The sequence below is a fragment of the Cephus cinctus genome, unplaced genomic scaffold (assembly GCF_000341935.2).
Source record: "Cephus cinctus unplaced genomic scaffold, Ccin1 Ccin1_scaffold0638, whole genome shotgun sequence".
In the NCBI taxonomy this organism is placed as follows: domain Eukaryota; kingdom Metazoa; phylum Arthropoda; class Insecta; order Hymenoptera; family Cephidae; genus Cephus; species Cephus cinctus.
In genome coordinates this window covers 159,314-181,732 of record NW_014333277.1, presented here as the reverse complement: position 1 = coordinate 181,732, position 22,419 = coordinate 159,314, and the positions used below count along the sequence as shown (strand labels likewise).

The 22,419-nt window shown below is 36.4% G+C and overlaps 4 protein-coding genes and 2 long non-coding RNA genes across 12 annotated transcripts in view; 4 read left to right on the top strand and 2 right to left on the bottom strand.

Moving 5' to 3' along the window:
* Nucleotides 1-17: 17 nt before the first annotated feature.
* On the bottom strand, nt 18-3,804 carry LOC107269375 (sugar transporter SWEET1). Of its 6 annotated transcripts, none has more exons than XM_025086680.1 (5): nt 3,663-3,804; nt 1,562-2,524; nt 1,362-1,439; nt 569-851; nt 18-443 (listed from the first exon to the last, which is right to left on the bottom strand). In XM_025086680.1, the coding sequence occupies exons 2-5, from the start codon at nt 1,636-1,638 to the stop codon at nt 228-230; spliced, it is 654 nt and encodes a 217-aa protein (XP_024942448.1). In that variant the 5' UTR covers nt 1,639-2,524; nt 3,663-3,804; the 3' UTR covers nt 18-227. The 6 variants fall into 6 exon arrangements, with proteins under 6 accessions (XP_024942448.1, XP_024942449.1, XP_024942450.1 ...); XM_025086681.1 differs by lacking the exon at nt 3,663-3,804 and adding an exon at nt 2,810-2,919; XM_025086682.1 differs by lacking the exon at nt 3,663-3,804 and having other exon boundaries at nt 1,562-2,059; nt 2,292-2,431.
* LOC107269370 (targeting protein for Xklp2-like) lies at nt 2,462-4,848 on the top strand. The gene is made up of 2 exons (XM_015743129.2): nt 2,462-2,603; nt 2,952-4,848. Exon 2 carries the CDS (start codon nt 3,004-3,006, stop codon nt 4,669-4,671), a length of 1,668 nt encoding a protein of 555 aa, XP_015598615.1. The 5' UTR covers nt 2,462-2,603; nt 2,952-3,003; the 3' UTR covers nt 4,672-4,848.
* A 319-nt stretch (nt 4,849-5,167) lies between these two features.
* LOC107269374 (mitochondrial uncoupling protein 2) lies at nt 5,168-12,180 on the bottom strand. The gene is made up of 6 exons (XM_015743140.2): nt 11,987-12,180; nt 8,155-8,757; nt 7,945-8,066; nt 6,972-7,081; nt 6,149-6,361; nt 5,168-6,046 (listed from the first exon to the last, which is right to left on the bottom strand). Exons 2-6 carry the CDS (start codon nt 8,272-8,274, stop codon nt 5,661-5,663), a joined length of 951 nt encoding a protein of 316 aa, XP_015598626.1. The 5' UTR covers nt 8,275-8,757; nt 11,987-12,180; the 3' UTR covers nt 5,168-5,660.
* On the top strand, nt 8,645-9,624 carry LOC107269377. The gene is made up of 3 exons (XR_003060167.1): nt 8,645-8,784; nt 8,872-9,027; nt 9,083-9,624. It is a non-coding gene; the product is annotated as an uncharacterized LOC107269377 (long non-coding RNA).
* Nucleotides 10,626-11,901, top strand: LOC107269378. Its single transcript, XR_001538055.2, has 2 exons — nt 10,626-11,096; nt 11,371-11,901. It is a non-coding gene; the product is annotated as an uncharacterized LOC107269378 (long non-coding RNA).
* Nucleotides 12,181-14,092: 1,912 nt separating the features above from the next.
* The window catches only part of LOC107269371 (lachesin), a 124,785-nt gene continuing 116,458 nt past the window's right edge, over nt 14,093-22,419 (top strand). For both annotated transcript variants that reach the window (XM_025086665.1, XM_025086662.1), the window contains exon 1: nt 14,093-14,229. In XM_025086665.1, the coding sequence (XP_024942433.1) occupies nt 14,108-14,229 (122 nt within the window). In that variant the 5' untranslated portion in view covers nt 14,093-14,107. The remainder of the gene's footprint in view (nt 14,230-22,419) is intronic.

The following is a 22,419-nucleotide window of genomic DNA, read 5'->3' as shown; positions in this document are numbered from 1 at the left end:
ATATACTCTATATTTTTATATAGTTTCTTAGTGAGCTATGCTTTGTCATTAGATGTAATAATGCTTTTTGAGTCCAAAAAAGGCATTATTATTAAAATATTTGTAATAGATTCATGAAGTATCACATTTAGTTTCGTGAACAGTCCAATATAAATATCAGTGTATATATATATATATTGTTTAACAAAATCTTCATAAAAATAGGATATATTCGATATGGCTTATTTTTAGACGAGTCGTATTTGGTCAGATTTTTTACCAGGATAAATTACAAAAAGAGACAGCTGAAAGGCTGACAATATTGAACCAAGAAAGTTTGGTATCTTGATGAAAGGATCATCTTGAATACACCCATAAATAAACCATAGACAGGATACAATCAGTGAGGCAGTAATCACTGGAAATGGCAATCCTTCTGCACTCTTAACTTTCATCACATGTGCCTGAAATATAGAAAATTTAGATAGAAATTTATAAATAATGTGTGCCAATGCATGTTGAAAGACAACTAATATTCTTCTATGTATTACAACAATTGTCGATTATAATGATAGAATGAATAAATTACCAGCATGGTTAATGGTGATGCAAAAAATATAATGGTCAAACCACAGCTCAAAAGTCCTGTCCATTTTGTTGCTAATGCTTTATCTGGTTCAGAGAAAGAGTACATATACATTGCAGTGACAAAGCATATAGCCACTGCAAATTGTTTTATGACAACAGATTTTTTCACACTGTACAGTATGAAAACAAATGTGTAACTGAGTTGTAAGGATGTTCCAAAAACGTTTACAAGAACAATAAACGAATCGTTTTTCAAAATCCCATAGAGTAACCATAGGCTACATCTGAAACAAAAAGACTAGTTACTGTTTTAATAATTAATTAAAAACATTATTTTAATATACAGACAGATATTTTCAGAAATTCAAATATTAATGAGATAGCACTAACCAAGGTATAAATGATATAGTAAGTAATTTAAGAACTTAGAGAATTATTGTTTTATCAAGTGTCTGGAAAGAAACAGCATGCATGAATTGATATCAGTTAATTCATTCCAATTACTATAGGAAGTGTAAAATACATGAACTTATCAGTGACACGTACATGTAAAAATATCAATGACATCTGTCTCAATAAAATGAAGCTATATTTTATTGATATTGATATATAAATATGATACAATAAACATATTGAGTTATAATTTTAAGCTATAATATAACAATATATTCTTCTTAATCTTTTTTGAATATCAGTTTTTTGATGATTTAATAAGTAAAGACTCTTTAAATAGGTTATTAATTCATAAATTATGTAGATTATCAAGAGATATATCTTGAAATATGAATACTTACGACATAAAGCATGTCACAAAAGCTAATCCAGATGTTTCTCCCGTGGTTCCTTTCTTAACAATTTTTTGGCATACTAATCTGAAAACAAATGTTTATTTTATTAACAAATTTTTAAATTAAATAAGGGTCAATTGTTAATAAAATGCGGTAATGCATTATATTCAAGGTAGTTTAAATTTCTATATGTATAAAAAACTTACATGCCAGCTAAAAACTGTAGAATTGTACAACATGAAGCTGTGGTAGCTAATGCATCCCTAAACGCTGTAGAGACCATTTTGTATTATTCATTTTCTTATATTACACTTGAAAAGAACATGTGTCAGATCCATTTAGATCTTTCTTCAAAAAATTTTAGATAACTCAAGTTACTAGGATGAGATGCAAGGGCAAGCACTGAAAAATTGAAGCTAAAGTTACAAATATTTCTGTTAGGTGTCAAAGTAATTGAATAACTGCGATATACTTCATTATCCAGCACATTAGACACTTGAAATCACATTAAACTGCATGTAGGTATCCATATTATTTGTCTTAAAAGTACCGCTGAACAACATTAAATTTTTAGGTTGTGACGGACGTCCATATATTTGACGTATCAAGCATTCTATTGACTGTTTTCCAGTTGGTGTTTCCATTCTAACCAATCGCCTTCTCATGTTAAAGCCTTGTCGCCTAATGGAACACTTGAGTGCGAACTGTGGGCCAATGATACAAGTGTCCACAGGAATTCGCGTTACATTATTGGTCGAGAGTTATCTTGGCCAGCGCTTTCGGTGAATGTAGGGCTTCATTCAAACCAAAGACAGCGAGCAGCAGGCAACGACCAATGGACATAGACATCAGTTGGTTATGTCATAAATCAGGCCCAAATAATCTTACCCATTGGTTACCTGTTGCTCTTTACTTTTGCTTCGAATGTGCACTTACCATCGGCACTCACAAATCTTAGAGTTGAGAATGGGCCTTAAACACGTGTATATGATGCTACATGTTTATTGGTCTCTTTAGGCCCTTTTGTTGGGCCAATCACTGACGTTTAATTTTCAAATTTCTCAGCCTACAGGATATGTCCGTTAAACAATTGTAATGAATCGTCAGGCAGTTGAATGCCCGGGTGTTTATATTACGGAATTCATAAAAGCACCCAACGGTTCTTTTTCCTGCAAAGGAAATTAAAAGTTTGTGAGACATCTAACAAATAAACTAACAAGAATTTGATTACACCAGCGTTAAGCCTCTGTAAGTATTAATTTTTAGCATCATGATATCGTCCTGTGCATCCACGATTAAATTAGATTAATCAAAAATATACTTAAATTACTCGAATGATATTGCATGTTTACAAGAAAGATTTTATGAATTTCGAGAAAATATATGTTAGAAATGTTCTGTATGAATAACTAATTTTTTTGAACTATGATATTTCTTTTTGTTGTATACATTACTTTTCAATTGACGTTTTGACAAATAATTAGGGTGATAATTCGGTAAATTTTGACCATTCTTATATTTGGGATTTTAATTGATTTGGTGTGCCAATACAGTCCTCCAAATTAAACCAATTGAAAAATTTTATTATTGTTTTAGAGTCCATTAGTGGTCCATTGAAATATTTCATATTTGTACATTTGTGTACAAGATGGATCAGTGGAATGCCCCACAGTGGACAGATTTTACATCAAGTCCACAACCCTTATGCGAAGATTATTTTGACTATGAACATAAAGAACTTGAGCCACATTTAAATGACTGTGATGAAGTTGAAGCAAGTTCATCAAGTGTAACTGGTTTGGATAAGTCACGTACTGGAAGTGTTCCTGTTGCATCACCCACAGCATCTCCTAGCAAGATTGTTACAAGTAAGGTACCATCTAAGAAGGAGGATACGGAAGATGACGTAAATATAAATTTGAAGACACCTGTGACTGTAATGCCATTGATGAAAAAGCATCGTAATTCTACAGTAGCAAATAAATCCACATATGAAGATATTTTGGCAGATGCTATGAGCAAGTTAAAATTATTATCATCTAAAAGAAAAAGCAGACGATCACACAATGTGAGCATCTATAAGCCATCAAGTAGTATTAAATTACAGCCTAGAAAATCTGTTGGGATAACACCTTCAGAAAGCTACTCCTGCAAGAAGAACATTATAAAAGAATTGCAAATGATTCATCCTGCAGAAACTGAAACTGTGCGTGACGCTGTAGATGAATCTAGAAAACAAGATAAAACAGAAGTTGAAGATAAAACAGAAGTTGAAAAAATAACAAAGCCAGTAAAATCAACAATTACCTCCAGCTTCAATAGAGGATCAGTTGCTAATCTTCGAAAATCGGTAGCGAATCCAACACTTTTGACTTGTAAATATCGAAGATATAGTCTTTCAAAAAATCGAACAAGGACCAATCAGTATATTAGCCTTGCCGAAGCAGTTAGCAAATTCCAAAATCAAACTCCAAAGCGTTTCAGGACAGGTATTACAAAGAATAAGGAGCCAGGTCCTCTGGCCAAAACTAAACAATGTCTTAAGCCTACACAGCCCATCTCGCCTGTACTCTTATCAAAGACTCGAGTACGTACAACTGTATTTGCTACAAGTAACCGAGACATTAATGGTAAAGCGATTCCATCAAATGAAGCAAATCAGAAGAACAAGTGTAAAGCAACGCCAGTGGACCTTCGTACATCAAAACCATCAGTCTTGCAAACTTCAAATACATCACAACTGACAGTCAAGAAACGTTTCAATAAGATAACAATGCCAATTTTAGAATCCAATCAGTCACAAACTTGTGGTTACAGTTTCAAAAATGTTGAGATATCCAATTTCGGGGTCAGACCAATAAATACGCACAAGAAGTCGACATCAGCGGTTCCCTTCAGTTTTGAAGCGCGGGAGAAAGAACTTCGAAAGAAAAGGGCGGAAAAGCTTGAAAAGTTACAGGCTGAAAAAGAAAACAGAAAAACAGCGCCTATTGTTCATAGAGGTGCAGCCGACACTAAATTGTTGCCTAAGAATTTACATGTTGCGCCGCCTATATTGAAGACAGACAGAAGAGCCAAGGAGAGGCGCGAATTTGATCAAAAATTAAAGCAAAAGGAATGTCAAGAGGATGAAACGCGTCGACGGCTAAAAGAGGAGCGATTGGCCAGGGAAAAGGCGGAAAAAGCTCTACTTCGAAAAATGGCTGAGCCAAAGGCAAGGCCTATGCCAGTTTACAAACCAGTGGCTATTTTGAAGTCAAATAAACCATTGACTGCACCGCAAAGCCCGGCTTGGGCTGCAAAGGCAAAACACTGATATATAGCTTGGACTACAAAGATAATATACTATGGCTTGCAATACCTTTTAATTAATGACAATTCTTTGGTTTTAATTTTATTTACTCTACTATGCGGTTTTTTTGTATGCCTTACTTTCATTTATATCTACTCAAATGTGAAATAATAAAATAAATGTTTATCATCCCTAAAGTAATTGATGGTTATTTATGAATATATCGATATATTAATTTCATAAAGAAGTATCAAGGTGATCATTTATCATTTAATAAACAACGATAGACACATACTATAACATAAATAACTGGAACATTATTAAATTATAAACTGTCATTTGGTAAAATTTGTGCTCTATATTGTAATCAACTAAAAAGATATACAAATTATAAATCGAAACGCTTCATTATACGAACAGTGTCTTATTACACGTCCTACCTTGGTCATAGCGCCTTACTGTATTGAGAGGGTCAAAACTTAATTATTACATGTATATATCTACATACATAAAACATAAATAAGAAAAATAATATTATGTATTGTCCAGATGCGTACATGAGCTTACAGCATTTAACATTAAGATGCAGTATATTATTGCCTAAAGCAACTTCCAACGACCCGTCGTATACCTACACACATTGCAAAGACGGAAGATGCAACGTATACATCAAGTTATAACGCTAAAGTACTCGTGACAAAGAATTTAGAGTTTTTAAATTAAAAATGTACATCTGTATAGCTAGATAAAATTCCACATTTTTAATCTTGCATCAGTAAATCCTCTGAGAGAATCCATCAATAAGTGGATATACTGACCTAGAAAACCTATGGAGTGTCATTTTGAATACTTACATAGTAATTTAAAAAACTATATACAATTTTCAGTGTCTGCTTTAATTGTTCTAGCTGCTAGCAACCGATCCAAAGAAAGTCAATAAGAAATCTAAAGCATCATCAAAACAATAAGATTCACAAGATAGTTTGCAAACATTCACATCGTTTAGTTTTAATTTAATCAGCTCGATGCAAGTTTTTTACTTGGATCTTGATCTGTTCATAAGTGACCCATAGAACAATGTTCCAAGAGACGAGTCTGGCAAAACTGGGAATGAAGCCTTTATAGAATGCAAGAGGACCTTCCTGAACGAACATCCTAATAGCAGCATCCATAGCGCCCTTGTATTCCCCGGGTGCGCTGTTCATGTACCTGGTCTTCACAACGTCAACTGGACTCGCTGCCAAAGTTGTGCAGAGGCCAGCAGCAGTGGCAGCTGTCAAATGACAGGGGATGCCATCGCGCAGATATCCAGAATTCAGGATGAGCTCCTTGATAATGTCGTAGCAAACAATTTCAGCCACGTTTACAATCGCATTGCGAGAAATGTTCGGGAATGTACCTGATGCAGAAATATAAAGAGATTATTAAACAATTTAACTAATTCATTTTTCCAATTGACTAATTAATTTAATATTCTAATTACAGTAATTTCTCAACCGACCTTTCCACAATCCACGAGCTCCTTCATTCACTGCGATGCTCCTGTAGGCTTGTAGAGTTGAGGTGTACCTAACAGAAGTCTTGCCACTGCTTCCAGCTTGGAAACGCACCTTAACAACGTCAGTTGGCTGAGCAAAGAGCACTGCCATGGCACCAGTTGTGATACCAGCTGCGACACGAACGCCAATGTTCATCGAGCCACTTCTATTATTACCTGTCAAAGAAAATCACATGATAAAGTAGCATGAAGTGGAGGTCGGACTAGCCTTGAAAGAAATCGTTTAGGTTCAGGGCGTGGAGAGGGACGTTAGTTATATACTTACTATACTGACGTATAGTTAGTAAACGTGCCTTGTGACATTTATTTTCAATCGTTATACAATTCGGCTTTTTTTTTCATGGCGTCAAGTGACAAATTGCACAATCGAATTTTACTTGTTCCTACCCCAAGATACTTGTAAATTAATTGATACTTATAATAACATCGTATCGTGTATTTGTTATAAATTTGACTCATCGAATATTAAGTTTTATTATCGGCCTCTATCCCAATCCCATCGGGCATGTTTAGTCAAAATGTTTTCTTGGCGTCATATCCATATTTGAATTATGACAATTGAAACCTCCAACAGTCAGGTTCTGTACGAATACGAGGATCAGCAATAATTTATTAGGCGGATTCGGTCGATCCGTTTACGACTCACCCATACACGGGAGAAAAAGGGATTTTAAAAAACCTGAGCGTTATCTGTCCTCGCAGAAACATCAATCCACGTGTCTCAGCGAAATTATAGTTAATCAAAGTTAGTGTTTGATGGAAGTACCGTCGAAGAATCCAGCGTAGAGTGACTTCACGCTGTCGTAGAGGCCCAAGCGTACGCTGGCGAAACACATCTGTCTCTGGAGTCCCGCGGACAGACCTCCGTACAGGCTCCTGTAACCACCCTCGCTCAAACTCACGCCCTCACAGTTTACGCTAACACTCCCCAGGGCATACTTTTTTTCTTTTTCTTCCGACTTTTTACCTTTATCATTTTATCTTTTTTTTATGTATACTTTGAATGCACGGACAATTGCGATACCAAGTTTCTGGTATGTCAAATAGGAAGAGAGGAGAAACTTATAAGAAACGCAAGATTATGAATTCAACATTAAAATAAAGTCAGCATAAAATAAAATCGAAAGCAAAAAAAAAATCTACCAAGGAAGTGTTAAATAAAAATAGAACAAAATTAAAAGTTGGGAAGTACGCAGTCGGATTTAACGAAATGCTTGAATTGCTAGTAATTATATAAGAAGTATTATCAATTATATTTCATTTTTCAATTGTATGTTATGATTTTCAAATTCGACTAGTTACTTGCCAATATAGTTTTTTCTTTAAACAAACGAAATAAAGTGTTGTACGAAATAAAAAATTAAGGGTCGATCATACCGACATCGGTAAAAATTTAACCAAGGATTAACCAATTAAGACTTCGGATTGGACATTTAATCTTTCGTTAAATTTTATCTGATTTCAGTGCAACTGACACTAAGAAAAATAACAAAATAAAATAATAAAGACTCGAAGCTTTTTGCACAAATCTTCTTTATCATCTGGAGATAAGTTCATCGTAATCATTTATTACACTCAGAGACATTCGTTTTATTACGTTAACGAATTGATCGAAGATTATGAACAACCCTTACAGACAATGGACATTATCACAGTATTATGTACTGCGATTTAAGATCCGTTTGCTTTACCTACCCTTTCGCTTGTTTAAATTACCATTCTGATTATGGACAACATACCTTGCTCCCTCAGTGCGCACAATGTTTCCAAGTGTCTGCAGCAATCCTGGCTGAGCCGTTCGTACAGCAAGAACGGAACCTTCAGCCGATGCGAGCAACAGCGCACGGCCTTCTCCAGCAATCTAATAAAAATATCAAACGAATATAATCACAATTGAATATTCGCTTTTATACATTTCACATGTTCTTTATTACCCTACGAGCATTTACCTGCATTCGGACTTTCGCAGTGTCAAGAGGAAACGTAGCTACGTCGGCAATGCAGGCCGCAGTTCCTGCCGTGAGAAGTTTCGCGGCAAGTGGCATATCGTCTGCTGCGCCAGGCTTCATTTTCAGGTTATTTTTCGGTCTCTCTTTGTCTCAGACTTCTTTAGCTCGCCTCCTTACTATCGTTTCGTAGTTCTTGCACTCGGAGTTAGTGATTGTATATCGATACACGAGGTATAAGTCAAATTCAACTGTTACTATTTGCCCCTGTGTCTGTTAGTTCCAACGTTAGAAGATTCTCAGAAGGTCGATACGTTAGAGCAAAATTCTTTGGTAATAATTTACATATACACTATATACAGTCCTGCCGTAGGAGGAAATATTCAATTTTCCATAAATTATTATTGCTTGCTAATAACTGATATGTATGTACAATATATATACAAATCCTGCCAGAGGACGTAATATTCAAGTTTCCATTAAGCGGTAAGTAATTCAAAACTCTGTGCTTTCCCTAAAGTGATCGGGATATGCGTGCAGTCCTTCTGACCGCGAGCACTCGTGTTTTATTTCCTTGCTGTTAAGTGCTTTGTACATACTATTCTTCTGCAACAGAAAAAAATTTTTCTCACGGTCAGTACACCACCTATATTTTCGACTCTTAGCTTTCTACGCGAATTTAAATAATCATACATTTTTTTTCTTCTCTGACGTTTACAGGCTCAATGTACACGAAGGCTACAGTAAACATTCCGGAAATTTTACACGAGCATCACCCAACGTGCGTCACGCAATCAACCATAATTCCCACGTGCAATTTGTAGCAAACGACGGCGCAATGAGCAGGAATTATGAAAACGTCAATGTAAACAAATAGTGAGTGAACGCTTTGTAAACTAACAACTCTTATCTACATATACTATATGTACAGTGAATGCAATACGTTGGACATGGCACGCGACCTGAAATAGAAACTGCAGATAGAGTTGGCGAACAGCCAGCAAAGTAATGACGAATTTCAAAGACTTTTTGAAAGTCCTCAAGAAAGTTGGAACATTACAAAGGACTAAGGAAACGACTCGAAATGGCAATGGAAACTACAAGTGCGTTAGCTGCGATCAAACACGAATATTATGCGAGGATGACAGTGACTAATGAAAATGGCAAAATGATCAAACAGATCGAAAGTCCAGGTTCGAAGTCTTCGATAACGTTTTACAACTATAAATAATTCATCTTATTCTGCCTGCAGATTATCCGGCGCGTGGTTGACTTCGCTTTCGCCTTAATTTCATACAATCACGAGACACGTGACAGTCACGTTTTTATCCTGGAATCGAATTGATTTATCTGAATCCCAGATAAAGATTCTAATATAAGTATATATAATTTTATGGCTCCATAATATGAATCGACACGTGTAATCAATGTCGGATGATACTTGGCGATTAATTAAAAGGTCATACGACGCGACACTTAATTAGAGTTATTCAAGTTTATCTAAGTTTAATAAGGGGTCTGACTGTTGATACTAAACTTATTAACTCAGTGATGATTTTTAATTACAAATGTATAACGTAATAATTGGACATTTAAATTATCACAATACACGAAACAGATAGTATTTGTAATTATGTCACGTGTCACCAAAAATTCAATTAATTTGTAACCATAGTACGTCGAGATTAAACATTGTCCATTTTTTTTGCCATACTTTTTTTACATATAAATTTCAAGGTGACACACTTTGCATAGCATGTTTCGACATTTTCATTTCCTAAACTTCCAAAATTATCGGTTCAACAAACATTAGCAGACTTGTACGAAATTTATATCAGAACGTTTGAGACTCAATTTCACGGTTTATTTTCAATCTCTACGAGTAGCCTTGAGAACTGAAAGTGTAGAACGAGCTGCAGCGTTTGCCTGTAGTTACTGTACTTCTTTTTTGCTCGATACAGAACCGCGAACAAAGAACAATTTACACAGTGTAATCTTGGCTCGTGAACTAAGCGACTTGCAGATCAAAGCAATTAGAAATACCGTTAAGAAATATTTATACTTGATATATCTATTGATGAAAGTACAGTTTCTCTCGGAGCTGGCAACAGCTTCAATGTTGCAATCACGGTTTATGATAGTCATTCCGGCTGAATGGCAGGAACTGCTTGACAATATATGAAATAATGATTAACCTGTATTAACCCGGCGCGCGCAGGGCAAACAAACTTTCCTATGGCGACTAAAAAATCTCGAGCTTTTGGAACACACATTTTCAACTGTTGAAACAAAGTTCTCAACCTTTAGGTAAAGTACCAGTTTATTTTTAATCCACAGACAGATGAGTCTACAAATGTTACTAGATCCTAAAAACTTGTTTGAATTAATTATTTTAAGATATTAAAATGACAGCTGTCAAATTTGACGTTTCAACGAAATTAACCCTTGGTATAAAATACGACCACGTGATATGTTTACTTGCTCAAGTGTACTTGCTCTGCCAACTGTGTATATAGTTAGACTGAAATGGTGGTAGGTCAAGCACATTTCTTATTCATCCAAGTTGAACTTTGCACGCGCTACATTACCTACACGGTTTGCGTTATCGATGTGACTGACAGTATCGCGACAAAGGGACCATAAATAATGCTTGTTACATATTTATTATTTAAAGACGCGATAGTTTCCTGTCTGTCAAATCGATGTAGTCATTTCGTTTTACGTGTCCAACGCGCATACGCGAGAGCATCATGAAATTCTGTATACACCTTTTGCGATCGGCGTTATTTATTTACATTTCAATGTATTTATAAGGTTACGAAATTTCTTTAAATTCAAATTCTTCGTGCCATTATTATTATTTTTAACTACTTGTCACAATAACAGCATTGTCATCAGGCCAATTGTCACTTTACTGTTTAACATTAATTTTTTCATTATTCAAGGTCACTGCGACTAGAGTATAAATATTGTTGTACAGTTGAAAATAAAGTTTGACTATCCTACATACATTGGGCAATGTCCGCATTCATGCAATGCGGTGTGTATATATATATATATATATATATTTCATATACCTATTTATGTATAAGTTACTGTAAATTATTTTTATTCGTCAAATTGGCATCATTGTTATTTCTTATTGTCATTGTAATGACAACCGAATACTGATTTGTGTCCGCATTCATGCAATGCGGTGTGATTTTTTCATTATTCAAGGTCACTGCGACTAGAGTATAAATATTGTTGTACAGTTGAAAATAAAGTTTGACTATCCTACATACATTGGGCAATGTCCGCATTCATGCAATGCGGTGTGTATATATATATATATATATATATTTCATATACCTATTTATGTATAAGTTACTGTAAATTATTTTTATTCGTCAAATTGGCATCATTGTTATTTCTTATTGTCATTGTAATGACAACCGAATACTGATTTGGCAAATACAATAATTCTAAAGTACCACGGGCTCGAAAGATCGTTACTGTAGTTTGGTGCGCATGGACGCTCCTATAAGGAATTTATAGATATACAGTAAGAATGCGACATAGAACTTTTGTATAGCAATTGCCTGATGTAACAGGAAAATCGCAAGACTGTTAGTTTTATATAAAACTACGTAATTCGCATTGTCAATAAAAATAGTCTAAGCGAACAAGATACTTGAGACGGAGGGTAGAGAGAATTAAGTAATTTCATGTAAATTGTGTATAAAATAAACAATTATACAATATTATAAATATTTTAATAATTGTTATTAGTCGTAAGCAATTGTATCGTACGATTAGTAATATTATTATATCGAATTTTGTAAATTCTACTCACCAAGTATACAGTGGGTAAGCAACGACACAACTGAAACAGGTTCGCATGATAGTACTGCTTATATCAAGACGTCGACCAATAGGAGCAAACTACGATTTTATATTGTCCAATAGCGTTGCGAGACTGACGTCACTTTCGGCCAAGTAAAATCCAACCCGCGCGTGGTCGATATTCACCAGGCACTGTCGAGGGCCGTGCTTTCGTCCGCATGTATATATATGTATAAAGCTCAGAAGCCATCCCCAAAAATATTAAGAGTGGGGATCGATCGCTGCTGTTTCATTCGTCGAACAGCTGCTTTTGTTGATCATGGAAATTTTGCTCTACAGCATTTGCTTCTCTTGGCATGCATGGACTTTGATCTTGCATAGTACTGTACGTGCGTAGTATTATTTAATCTCTATCCTAAAAGCACAGAGGCATTATAGCGTGTGTTCACGAAATGGACGCATGCCGGTTGACAGTATCCGGTAAACTTTATAAACAAGGAGAAAAAGTATATTTAATACAGCCAAGACACGAACCTAAATTCAAAGTGTAAACAGAAAATTTTTTTTTTTTACAAATAACTAAAATCGAACTTCCTCAGTTGAATCTAAAAAATGTACAAGAGTGTCGCAGAGAGACTATTGAAAGATATGTATAATAAAGTTGAAATTTACGATCAAGTTGAATAAAAATATTCCACCGACTGAAGTAGGCTTGATAAGTATTTCGTTACAAACCTAAACGCGCATGCAACTTTCAAGGTCGTCGGTACCAATTTATGAAATTTATATCAGATCAAATAAACTGGTACAGTCTGAGCATCGAACTTTTTTTTTTTTAATACATAAGGGTTCTAAAAAATTTTTCCACCGACCTGTACTATGTAAAAAGTCAACTGCATGCCTCGAATGGATGATAAGATGCGAATTTGTGAGATAAGCTGGAATGTGAAAAAAAAAATTTTGAACTGGTTTTAATTGGTTTGTCGGAAGGTATGAGATAAGAGTCAGGACGATCGTTGATGCATGAAGCGATAGAAATTAATTTTGAGACTGCTGGACGAGCCTCTCAGTCGTTGGCCATACGCAAAACTCGTGATCGGCTAAAAAACAAAGTAAAGTAACCAACAGAAGTCAAGAGCTCGGAGATAGGACGAGTTATAAAATTTCGATTGACATTAGTAGAGGCTAATTAATAATCAAAGCAAGCAAAAAGTTAGTAGACATCAATAAGACTTAATCATTGCCATAGGTATTCCCGTGTTAGACACAACAAAGCTTTTTCCCTGTAATCTCGAAGATATCGACGAAATTAATGAAAATAAATATTCCATACCGTGAATTATTATTTTTCGGCTTATTCGAAAATTCGGTATATAGATTTTGTAAATTTTCCGTTGCTCCTTCGAATAACCAAAAATATTCCTAACGGGGGCCCACTGGTCGTTCATCACTTACGGTGACTCGTTAAACTCAATTGTACTCAATATCTTCTTTTGTTACGGAAGGTTTTGAAGATTTATTACCAAAATTTCCAGGCGTGTTATATAGGTATATATATTTTTTTTAACTTTTGAAAATTATTCTACTATAATCAATCCAATTTATTTTCATTAATGTCATCCGAAAGAATCTAAGGATTATTCGGATCAGGCTTGATGCATAGCGTCCAGCTATCGATGTCACGTATGAATACGCGCGAAAAAAGCAAGGTTATAAATTCAAATTCTTCGAATAAAAATGGCAAACATTTATACGCACGGAAATTAGAAAAAGAGCAGATACGCTCTTTATGTATGTAATCGGGTTGTCGAGTATTAGATTTATGTGATACGGCGAATAGCCAGTATAATCTTTATCGCCTTTGAGTAACGATATTTTTCATATCAAAGTCAAGTTATGTTCTAAGCCGCGTGTAATCAATTGGCTGATCAAAAAAATAGGATCTTCATTTAGATAATAGCACACGTGCGTAATCAGAACTTTAATATTTAAAGACGTTCAAGTGCGAAGGAAATACGACGTTTGGGATTAAATATTATCTATTCGAATATGATACAATCTAAGGAGTTTAGTTTCCTGATTCACTATATATATATAAACGTCAGATCAGGTCAGTTGGCAAACCCTGCAGATGGGCAGTCAGGGCAGGACGGTTAGCCTACTGCCAGTAGCACGTGAATGGAATTGTACTGGAGGGGTGTCAGACGTTCCAAAAGTTTCCGTAGTAAAAACAGTAGGAATAAAGAAAAATTTGTGAGTACGTGATATTAGAAAAAAAAACATACTCCATATACTTAAAACACCCACGAATGAAATTTTAATAGTAAATTTTTCAAAAATCATTCCACTAAATCACAAGCGACAGTTACATATATACAGTGTTAAGATGTCAGTCGGTCACGAATACAATGGAGAAGATATGGAGATAACAGTTATATCCCTGATTACGACCTGATAATATTGTCAATATACAACTCGTTGTTAGCAAAGCACCAAGTGACTTCCGATTTTAAATCAATTTTATTTGGACAACTTTAGCATGATCTTTTGGCGGTGTATTTTACTCAAAGCATACGTATGTAGATGAGACAGCTAATTAAAACTGATAAGTTGTTCGACCTAAGGTTTTTTAACCCTAACTTTTATCTTGTCTAAATGCGACTTTCCTTGGGTCCATATAACATGCGATTTTCAAGTGAAATACTAAAAAAAAAAGCGTGTCTCTTGCGTGATTGCAATTAATTTTTTTTTTGTCAGTCAATATCCATTTTTCTTAATATCAGTCATACAGTCTGTAGTATATCGACAGTCAAAGGTTGTGGATACTATATATTTTAGATATAGATTTTGTTCACTACGTAGTCTGGGTAAAATGTTTAAGAGCGACTTCTGCTCGTGAATTTTGCCTAGGGACTCCGTCCAGTTTACAGCCTGACGTTTATAGGTTACGGCTGATTATCCTGCTTACTGCGGTAGTTCATAGATGGCTGATTAGGACGCAACCTAATGAACGTCAGTGCTATCATTAGAACGTGCAATTGGCTAATTGACTCCATCTCAATTTCTGGGTTGATTTTGGATGCTGTTCAATAAGCTTGTTGGATGGTTCTTGCTGTTGTAGGTACGCGGTTTCAATCAGATCGATTAATATTGACAGGAAATTATAGATGTACGCAATGAAACAATCAATGTACCGTAGAGAAGTGTATGAGAAATAATCATTTGAGAATTGGGATAATTGACTCCATCTCAATTTCTGGATTGATTTTGGATGCTGTTCAACAAGCTTGTTGGATGGTTCTTGCTGTTGTAGGTACGCGGTTTCAATCAGATCGATTAATATTGACAGGAAATTATAGATGTACACAATGAAACAATCAATGGTACCGTAGAGAAGAGTATGAGAAATAATCATTTGAGAATTGGGATAATTGACTCCATCTCAATTTCTGGATTGATTTTGGATGCTGTTCAACAAGCTTGTTGGATGGTTCTTGCTGTTGTAGGTACGCGGTTTCAATCAGATCGATTAATATTGACAGGAAATTATAGATGTACACAATGAAACAATCAATGGTACCGTAGAGAAGAGTATGAGAAATAATCATTTGAGAATTGGGAAGTTCCTTGATGCCGTGTAACTTTGCATAGTAAAGTGGACGACCTTCGGTCTGTGTACTTGAACGATAAGCTTGGGAAAAGTAACGTTGATGTTTGATCCTGTGAAAATATACATGATATGAAATTTTATGACGTTAATGGTACAGTGGTGTTTTAATAGGAGAATATTAACTCACGAGAAGGTAGTTATATGGTTTTTCTAGTTATCGGACGCGATTACGTTAATTTTGTGGAATTTGAGAAATAATGAAAATGTAAGAGAAATGAAAAGATTAGGTTTTTAATTTTCAAAGAAATCATAAAAAAAATTTATTTTCAATGTTTTATTGCCTAAGATGAAATTGGAGGCTCTTGCGCTAAAGACTAAGTAAATATAAATATTGGTATTTTGCACGTTATGGGATGCTGGCAGATGTTAGGTCCAACTGTTGTTGAATTTAATAATTAGAGCTGTGACACTTCCGATATGTCAATATATGCGTTAGGATAATTTTTAACATATTTTTGAAGGGAAATTCTAATAACTGAAATATTGCTGTATTTATTTATGGTATATTTATAGGATACAAGAGAAATTTTTTTTTTTTAATCTTAATGAAGTCGGTCGGATGCGGCAATGCATAAAATAGTAATACAAAGTCAAACGGGATCAAGTTGGATATTTTGCTGTTGTTTGTAATCGAGGACAAGCCAATAATGTATCCTTTAGCAACGATCAGTGGCTGCGATTGATTCGTGCTTCTTATTGCCCCTCATTGAACTATTAATAATTTGCTAAAAATTAAAAAAAAAAAAATAAGCAATGTAGTCAACCACTTCAATGCGGTTCCAAATGCTATAGCAGAATGTACGTTGTACACGTGCATAGTCTGCTACTGTAAAATTATATGATAACGTAGGTTCATGCACGAGAACAATGAAATGGACTATCAATCGGATTGATCGAGTCCATTTAAGCAGACGGAACTGTTTGCTTTTAACCTTTTACTCCAAAGTCCGATCCTTCGTCGTGAGAATAAGTCAAGAGGGGACACGAACTTCTTATAGCTATTACTTACGTGTTTTTTTTTTAATACTGTCTCGAAGGGCGAGAAGCGGTGAAAGGAGAGGAAACGGAGTACAGAGATGAGTAGGGAGATACACAACGCTACGGTTTTAAGATTGCGCTCGAATTTAAGATTGCAATGGAAAACGGGATTCGCATTACCGACGGAGGCGATGATCATAAAATCCTACTTCCGGACTCGCCGCTACGGTTTAGTCGTGCATCTCCGTACTGATCTCTGATTTTCATTTGCATTATACTCGCATGGTAAATGAGAGCACGTCGAAGCGCTTAACAGTAGAAGATAAAAATCAGTTACCGACGCGACACTCTCAGTCGATAACGTCTTATTCTTCTTGATTTCTATACTTAGAGCTCAGGTTGCTATAGTTGCTTCTTACGTCTCTTGTCGTGAAACTTCTTGAGCAACTATGCAAATTTTTCAAAATAATATTATCTGTATGAGGATGTTACAAGTGCTGCCATCTACGCACCGAGCGTTGCAACAGTTAATGCAGTTACAGTATGTAGTTTGGAGATTTCCCGTAGTGACAAAGTGGAAAAGTTTTAGGTATTAAACTTCTGGGAGTTAAGGTCCATATTTGGCACATGGCTGAAATAAGGAAGGAAAGTGGAAGAAAAGAATAGAAGGTCTTCTGTTTTTCGGAGAAAGCCGTAAGGAAAGGACCAACGAAAGAAAGGAAGAATAAGGTTGTTATTTATGTGACGCCACTTAGCCACCGTTAATTCTATCGAATCATATGTCGACTTCGCGACTCTGTTTTTAATAATTTTACTTTGGTTCAAAGCACAAACTTAAAAGTTCTCGCTTTTCATGTCTCCTGGTCTCTATCCTTGTCAAATGGTGGCAAACAATCTTGGTATTATGATTTTTCAGATACGGAATCCCTTGTATCAGTATATTCTCCCTTACCAGTTATTGTCGAAAATTCGAATAATTTATTCGCCATTCACGAATATAAATAGCTCATTTCACTGTTTTATCCTATCCTGCTCTACAGTATCGTCGGCATGAAAACTAGCACAAACTGAAAATCACTGAAGGCAGACGCATCGAGTATCTCGTTCCGATGTAAACGAGCTTTAAACTATCCGAATACATGTTTCCCTAATACTCTTTCAGAATATACTTGCAAGTTTATTCTGCATAAAATGCTCTGGGCTCTGATTTACACAGTGTTGATAAAACAAGACAATACATACAAAAACAAATGCCACGAGAAACTGATCCGAAGAATAGCATAGTTTCCCATTTACATTTTTTTTTTTTTTTTCAAAAAATCCAAATGACCCAATCCATCTGTGCTCAAGTAAAGGTTCGATACTTCATTTATAAAATTTCATATTAGTCCCAATGAAATGGCTACTCTCGCAAAACGTTCCCACAGTACCACGTGCTCGAGCAAGTTCAGATTTACTGGATGCCTAAAAAAATCTAGCTAACAGTCGCTGATTCCCAAATCCAAGGTTAAAGAACGGCGAGCGTCATTCCCTATTAGGAAAAATCTCGAGTCATATAAAAAGTAAAGAAAAAGGCAAAGTTTCACTTGGAACGTTAAATAATATATAACCCATGCTGTTGGAATGTACTACCTTGAAAAGTTACAGAGCCTCTCGTTTGAGTTTCGCATCCAATATTCAGCGAGTTCAAATATTCAGGAGGAACCGCGAAGATTCACCCGGGCAATTACTTCCAGATGGCAATTAATGTGCGGACACCGCCATTAATATCGCCATGACTACATTGCCCAGCTGTCTGAAAACTTTGTTTATAAAAGGTGTGCAAATTCCCAATTGGCCGATAGTTGTAACCAAATAAAGTATATGTATTTCGTTTAAATGATATTACTTCCTATGAAAATACACTTTTCAGATACCGTCGACAGTCGATCTGTAGTTGTTATGAATATCAAGAATCACGTCGCATCCGTAACTCATTTGTCAGTTATCTGTTGCTCCGCTGTCAGGCGTCCCGGTATCTCCATTACGACCAAGTCGATGCCCTATAGAGGGTGTTCCAAATGTTCCCGTTCATCATAATTCCATCCATGAAAGTGTATTCCATGTAAAGATTCGGTATGGCGTCATCCAAGTTTCCTGGGTGGGGGTCGTAAATTAGATCAACCTTCGGCGGAAGAATGGCTGTACCTACTCCGAGTGCCTGTACCGGCAGACTTTGTTAAACCGATTCTAATGTCTGGACGGGAGAACTTAAGTTTTCTTAATTTCCTGACAGAGGATCTTTCTACGAGTATCGAAACTCGATTACCAAGTTTGCGCAACACGTGAGACCCATTCGACACCGATACTCGTTCCACACGAGGCAGTAACTTTGCAAACAGTCGTTCCGAGACGGGCTTCGGCTTATCAGTTATCAGCTACACATATTCAAGTTCGTTCGATCGACCGTATATCCTCTCGTAGCCCATTGCCAATCTGTCGGACGTCTTTGCAATTGTAGACAGAAATCTTACTGTAAACGTAATGTAATACCTTGATCCGTGGGACGTGCTAGAAAATGCTATGCTATTTGGGATTCTATAAAATAAACGTCAATGAGACAAATTAACTGTCTTTGGAGATTTAAAAAAAAAGTTTATAAACCAACGAAATCTTCATCGATTCCCATACTCCATGGGGTATTGGCTATTTCGAGGTACAAGTCTGCTATATTTTTCTGCTATTCTTTCTCTGCTATATTCGCACGTCTTTGCCATTGTAGATAACAATTTTACTATAAACGTACAAATAATACCTCGATCCGTGGAACGTGCTGTAAAATAAACGTCAATGGGACAAATTAACTGTCTTTGGAGATTTAAAAAAAAAGTTTATAAACCAACGAAATCTTCATCGATTCCCATACTCCATGGGGTATTGGCTATTTCGAGGTATAAGTCTGCTATATTTTTTCCCTATCATCTACTTTTTGTCTTTTCCTCTCTCTGACGTCTGCTCGTCGAAATCGACGTCCGCGACGTGGACGACTCTCTTTTCGAGAGAAAGTTTTGCTTTCTCTATTTTTTTTCTTCCTCGCCCATCAGGACCCTCCCCCCTTCCTCCGACTCGAAAAGGTCTTTTAACCAATAGCTAAAGTTAACCGGAGGATCCCTGTTACTTGATGAGCCGGACTGTTGTTGCACGAAGTTTGTCAATGTTTCTTCCTGCCCGCGCATTCTCGCCAGTCCCGCCGCTCCTGGCTCCCTTGCGATGTAAATGAAAGAAAGCCAAGAGAGACTAAAGCGATCTTCGGGTTCTGCCCCGATGGAATGCTCTTAGTTAAAGCAGTGCTTTGTAATGGAAGATCCTTCCTACTCTCCCTCTCTCTCTCTCTCTCTCACAGTCGAAAAGTCCAATCCCCGGTTTCTACTTTGCCAAGTATTTACGTACATTTCCCTAGTGCGAAGAGCGTTCGCGACTCGTGAGATTAAAGCCCGAAGAAACGTGGCCGAGAGACTTTACGAAAATTAGTAAATTACAGAGTCCGTAATGTACGGCTTACGCGCCACCAGCTTCCCGGATGCTTACGTGTTGTTTGCATAATTTAAATGTTACTCGCGTCAATTAACCGCACTAGTTACGCGGACGTACTATAGTTCGTGCCAAAATCCCTATACACTGAGAGATATTTTAATCAGCGACAGTTACAGTGCTTAGAATGTACAAATTTTCTAAAGATTCCAGTACAAGTTTTTTAAATCTTCGACCTCGGTCCGAAGGCAGGTATATTTGAAAATATGTAAAACGGGAATTTCCTCGGCGTAATTTGTGCGCTTGACGTGCGTGGGGTTGAATGAAATATTACGAGGGATGCTCCGAAAAATTGTTGTCCGCATACAAGAGGCTAATAATACGATTCATTTAAATCTTCAACCCCTTATCAACCACGTGTATAATAATTTACATATGGAAAAGCATATTTGATTTGACGTTTCCATACGCTAGGATTCTCGTTCATTCCGAGTGTAAGGATTCGTCCGAAAGCTATTCGAAGCTTTGTTTTTATACGAGAATAAAAAAAAAATGTTTTCAAAAAATAATTAAAATATTTGTTTGCCCTTGCCACGTGTACGATAAAAAATAGGTCTCACTGTATTTCCTCCTTTTTTTTTCATACCATCCAGATTGACCGTTTCACGTAATCACGCGTGTCACGTGATACGTTACATTACACTCTGAATAGGGAAACTGGATGTCGCTTATCGGACAGCTCGTTAGCTACCTTTATATTCCCTTTTAAAAGAGCCTTGAGCTTCGCTGAGACGAAAAAAAGTGTGTTAAAATATTCTAGAAAATAATTTCGCTCCAAAAGGTTCGCAAGGCTCGAGATCACGTGACTGCGGACAATTCGTTAAGCAGACGTTATTGGTTGTAAAGTGACTCGAGTTGCGAATTTAATCCCACCCTGTATACGCAGCCTGTTAAAGATTCGGTTTGACATTAAACGATACAGTGTGTATCCCTTTACCATAATCTCCATAGATTTATTAACTGTCATGCTTCTTTTTTAATCCCAGATATTAGAAGGAACCCTTCAGTCGCGCGATGCCTCGATAGGTTAACGTCCCGGATATATAAATGAAGTCGGTCGATTTAACGATAACCAATGACGGGTTGAGCTCCCTTCGTAAAAGTAACGTTGCTGACGGACATTTTGACATTAGCTACAGAAAGTGATACGTCTGCTGGGAGTAAATTGACATTGGACTAAGTTTGCCTTGGACTACGATTTAAGAGTGGAAAACAAGGAAGAAGAAAAAGGACAGAGAGTCTCTGCCTGTGGAGAGAGAGGAGGAAAGAAGACAGAAAGACAGTAAGAGTATATCCCTACGGGGAGACTTGAGATGATCGACAAGGTGAAAAAGAAAAAAAAAAAAAGAAAAAAATTAATTAACAGGTAAATCGATTTTTTTGCAAAATCCATGAAATTTCAACGCTGGCTATTTCGAGGGTTATTAAATTATTTAAACTTTCAGGAAACTTATTCAACCTGCCTCTCTGCGCTTCCATTACGGTCTTCGGCATCGAAGTGTCGAAAGGGGAAGCAACTAGGGAAATACGAGTAATACGTATAAGAGGCAAACGAAGGGACGTCAGTGGGTCGAATTAATATTTGATTGGTATCGAGATTGAGTATTAAATTTTAGTGGACCGTATTTACGATCCTTAAAGCGCTCGGAGTTTGAATAGCGACTTGACGTGCTTCGATAAATCGTTCGGTTAATTACAATTACGAGCTGATCGTGAATTTTGCCGAGCCCGGAGTCTTGGCGTGGACGAACGTCGTAAAATGAGGACGCCTCGTTGCATTGATTTCGTGCAATATATTTAACACGCGACAAGTACGTATCCGAAAGTCTTAACGTTAGAGCGAAATATATGCCAGCCGAGCAAATTGATCTATGGGGTAAACGCTGAAAATTTTCTTCCAGACTTCCCCTTATGCTCCTGCCTTCCGCTCTGCGCTTGGCGAGAAACTTACTTGGCTCTCCTGTGCGAGGACGCGTGACCCATGCATCAAGAGGTGGGAGAGAAACTTTTTGTTCTTCTAAAGATAATTATCTCGAAGATCGAGTTTCCCCATTCTTTAGGATGAATGGACACGCTTTAAATCCACCCAAAGAATTACAAGCTACCCTCTCTATCCTTCTCTCTCGCTCTCGTTGCCTCGGGTCGAAGTTTACATATGCATATGTGGGTAGTAATTTTTTTTTTTTTTTTTTTTTTAAAAATTTTTAAAAATTTTTTTTTCTTTA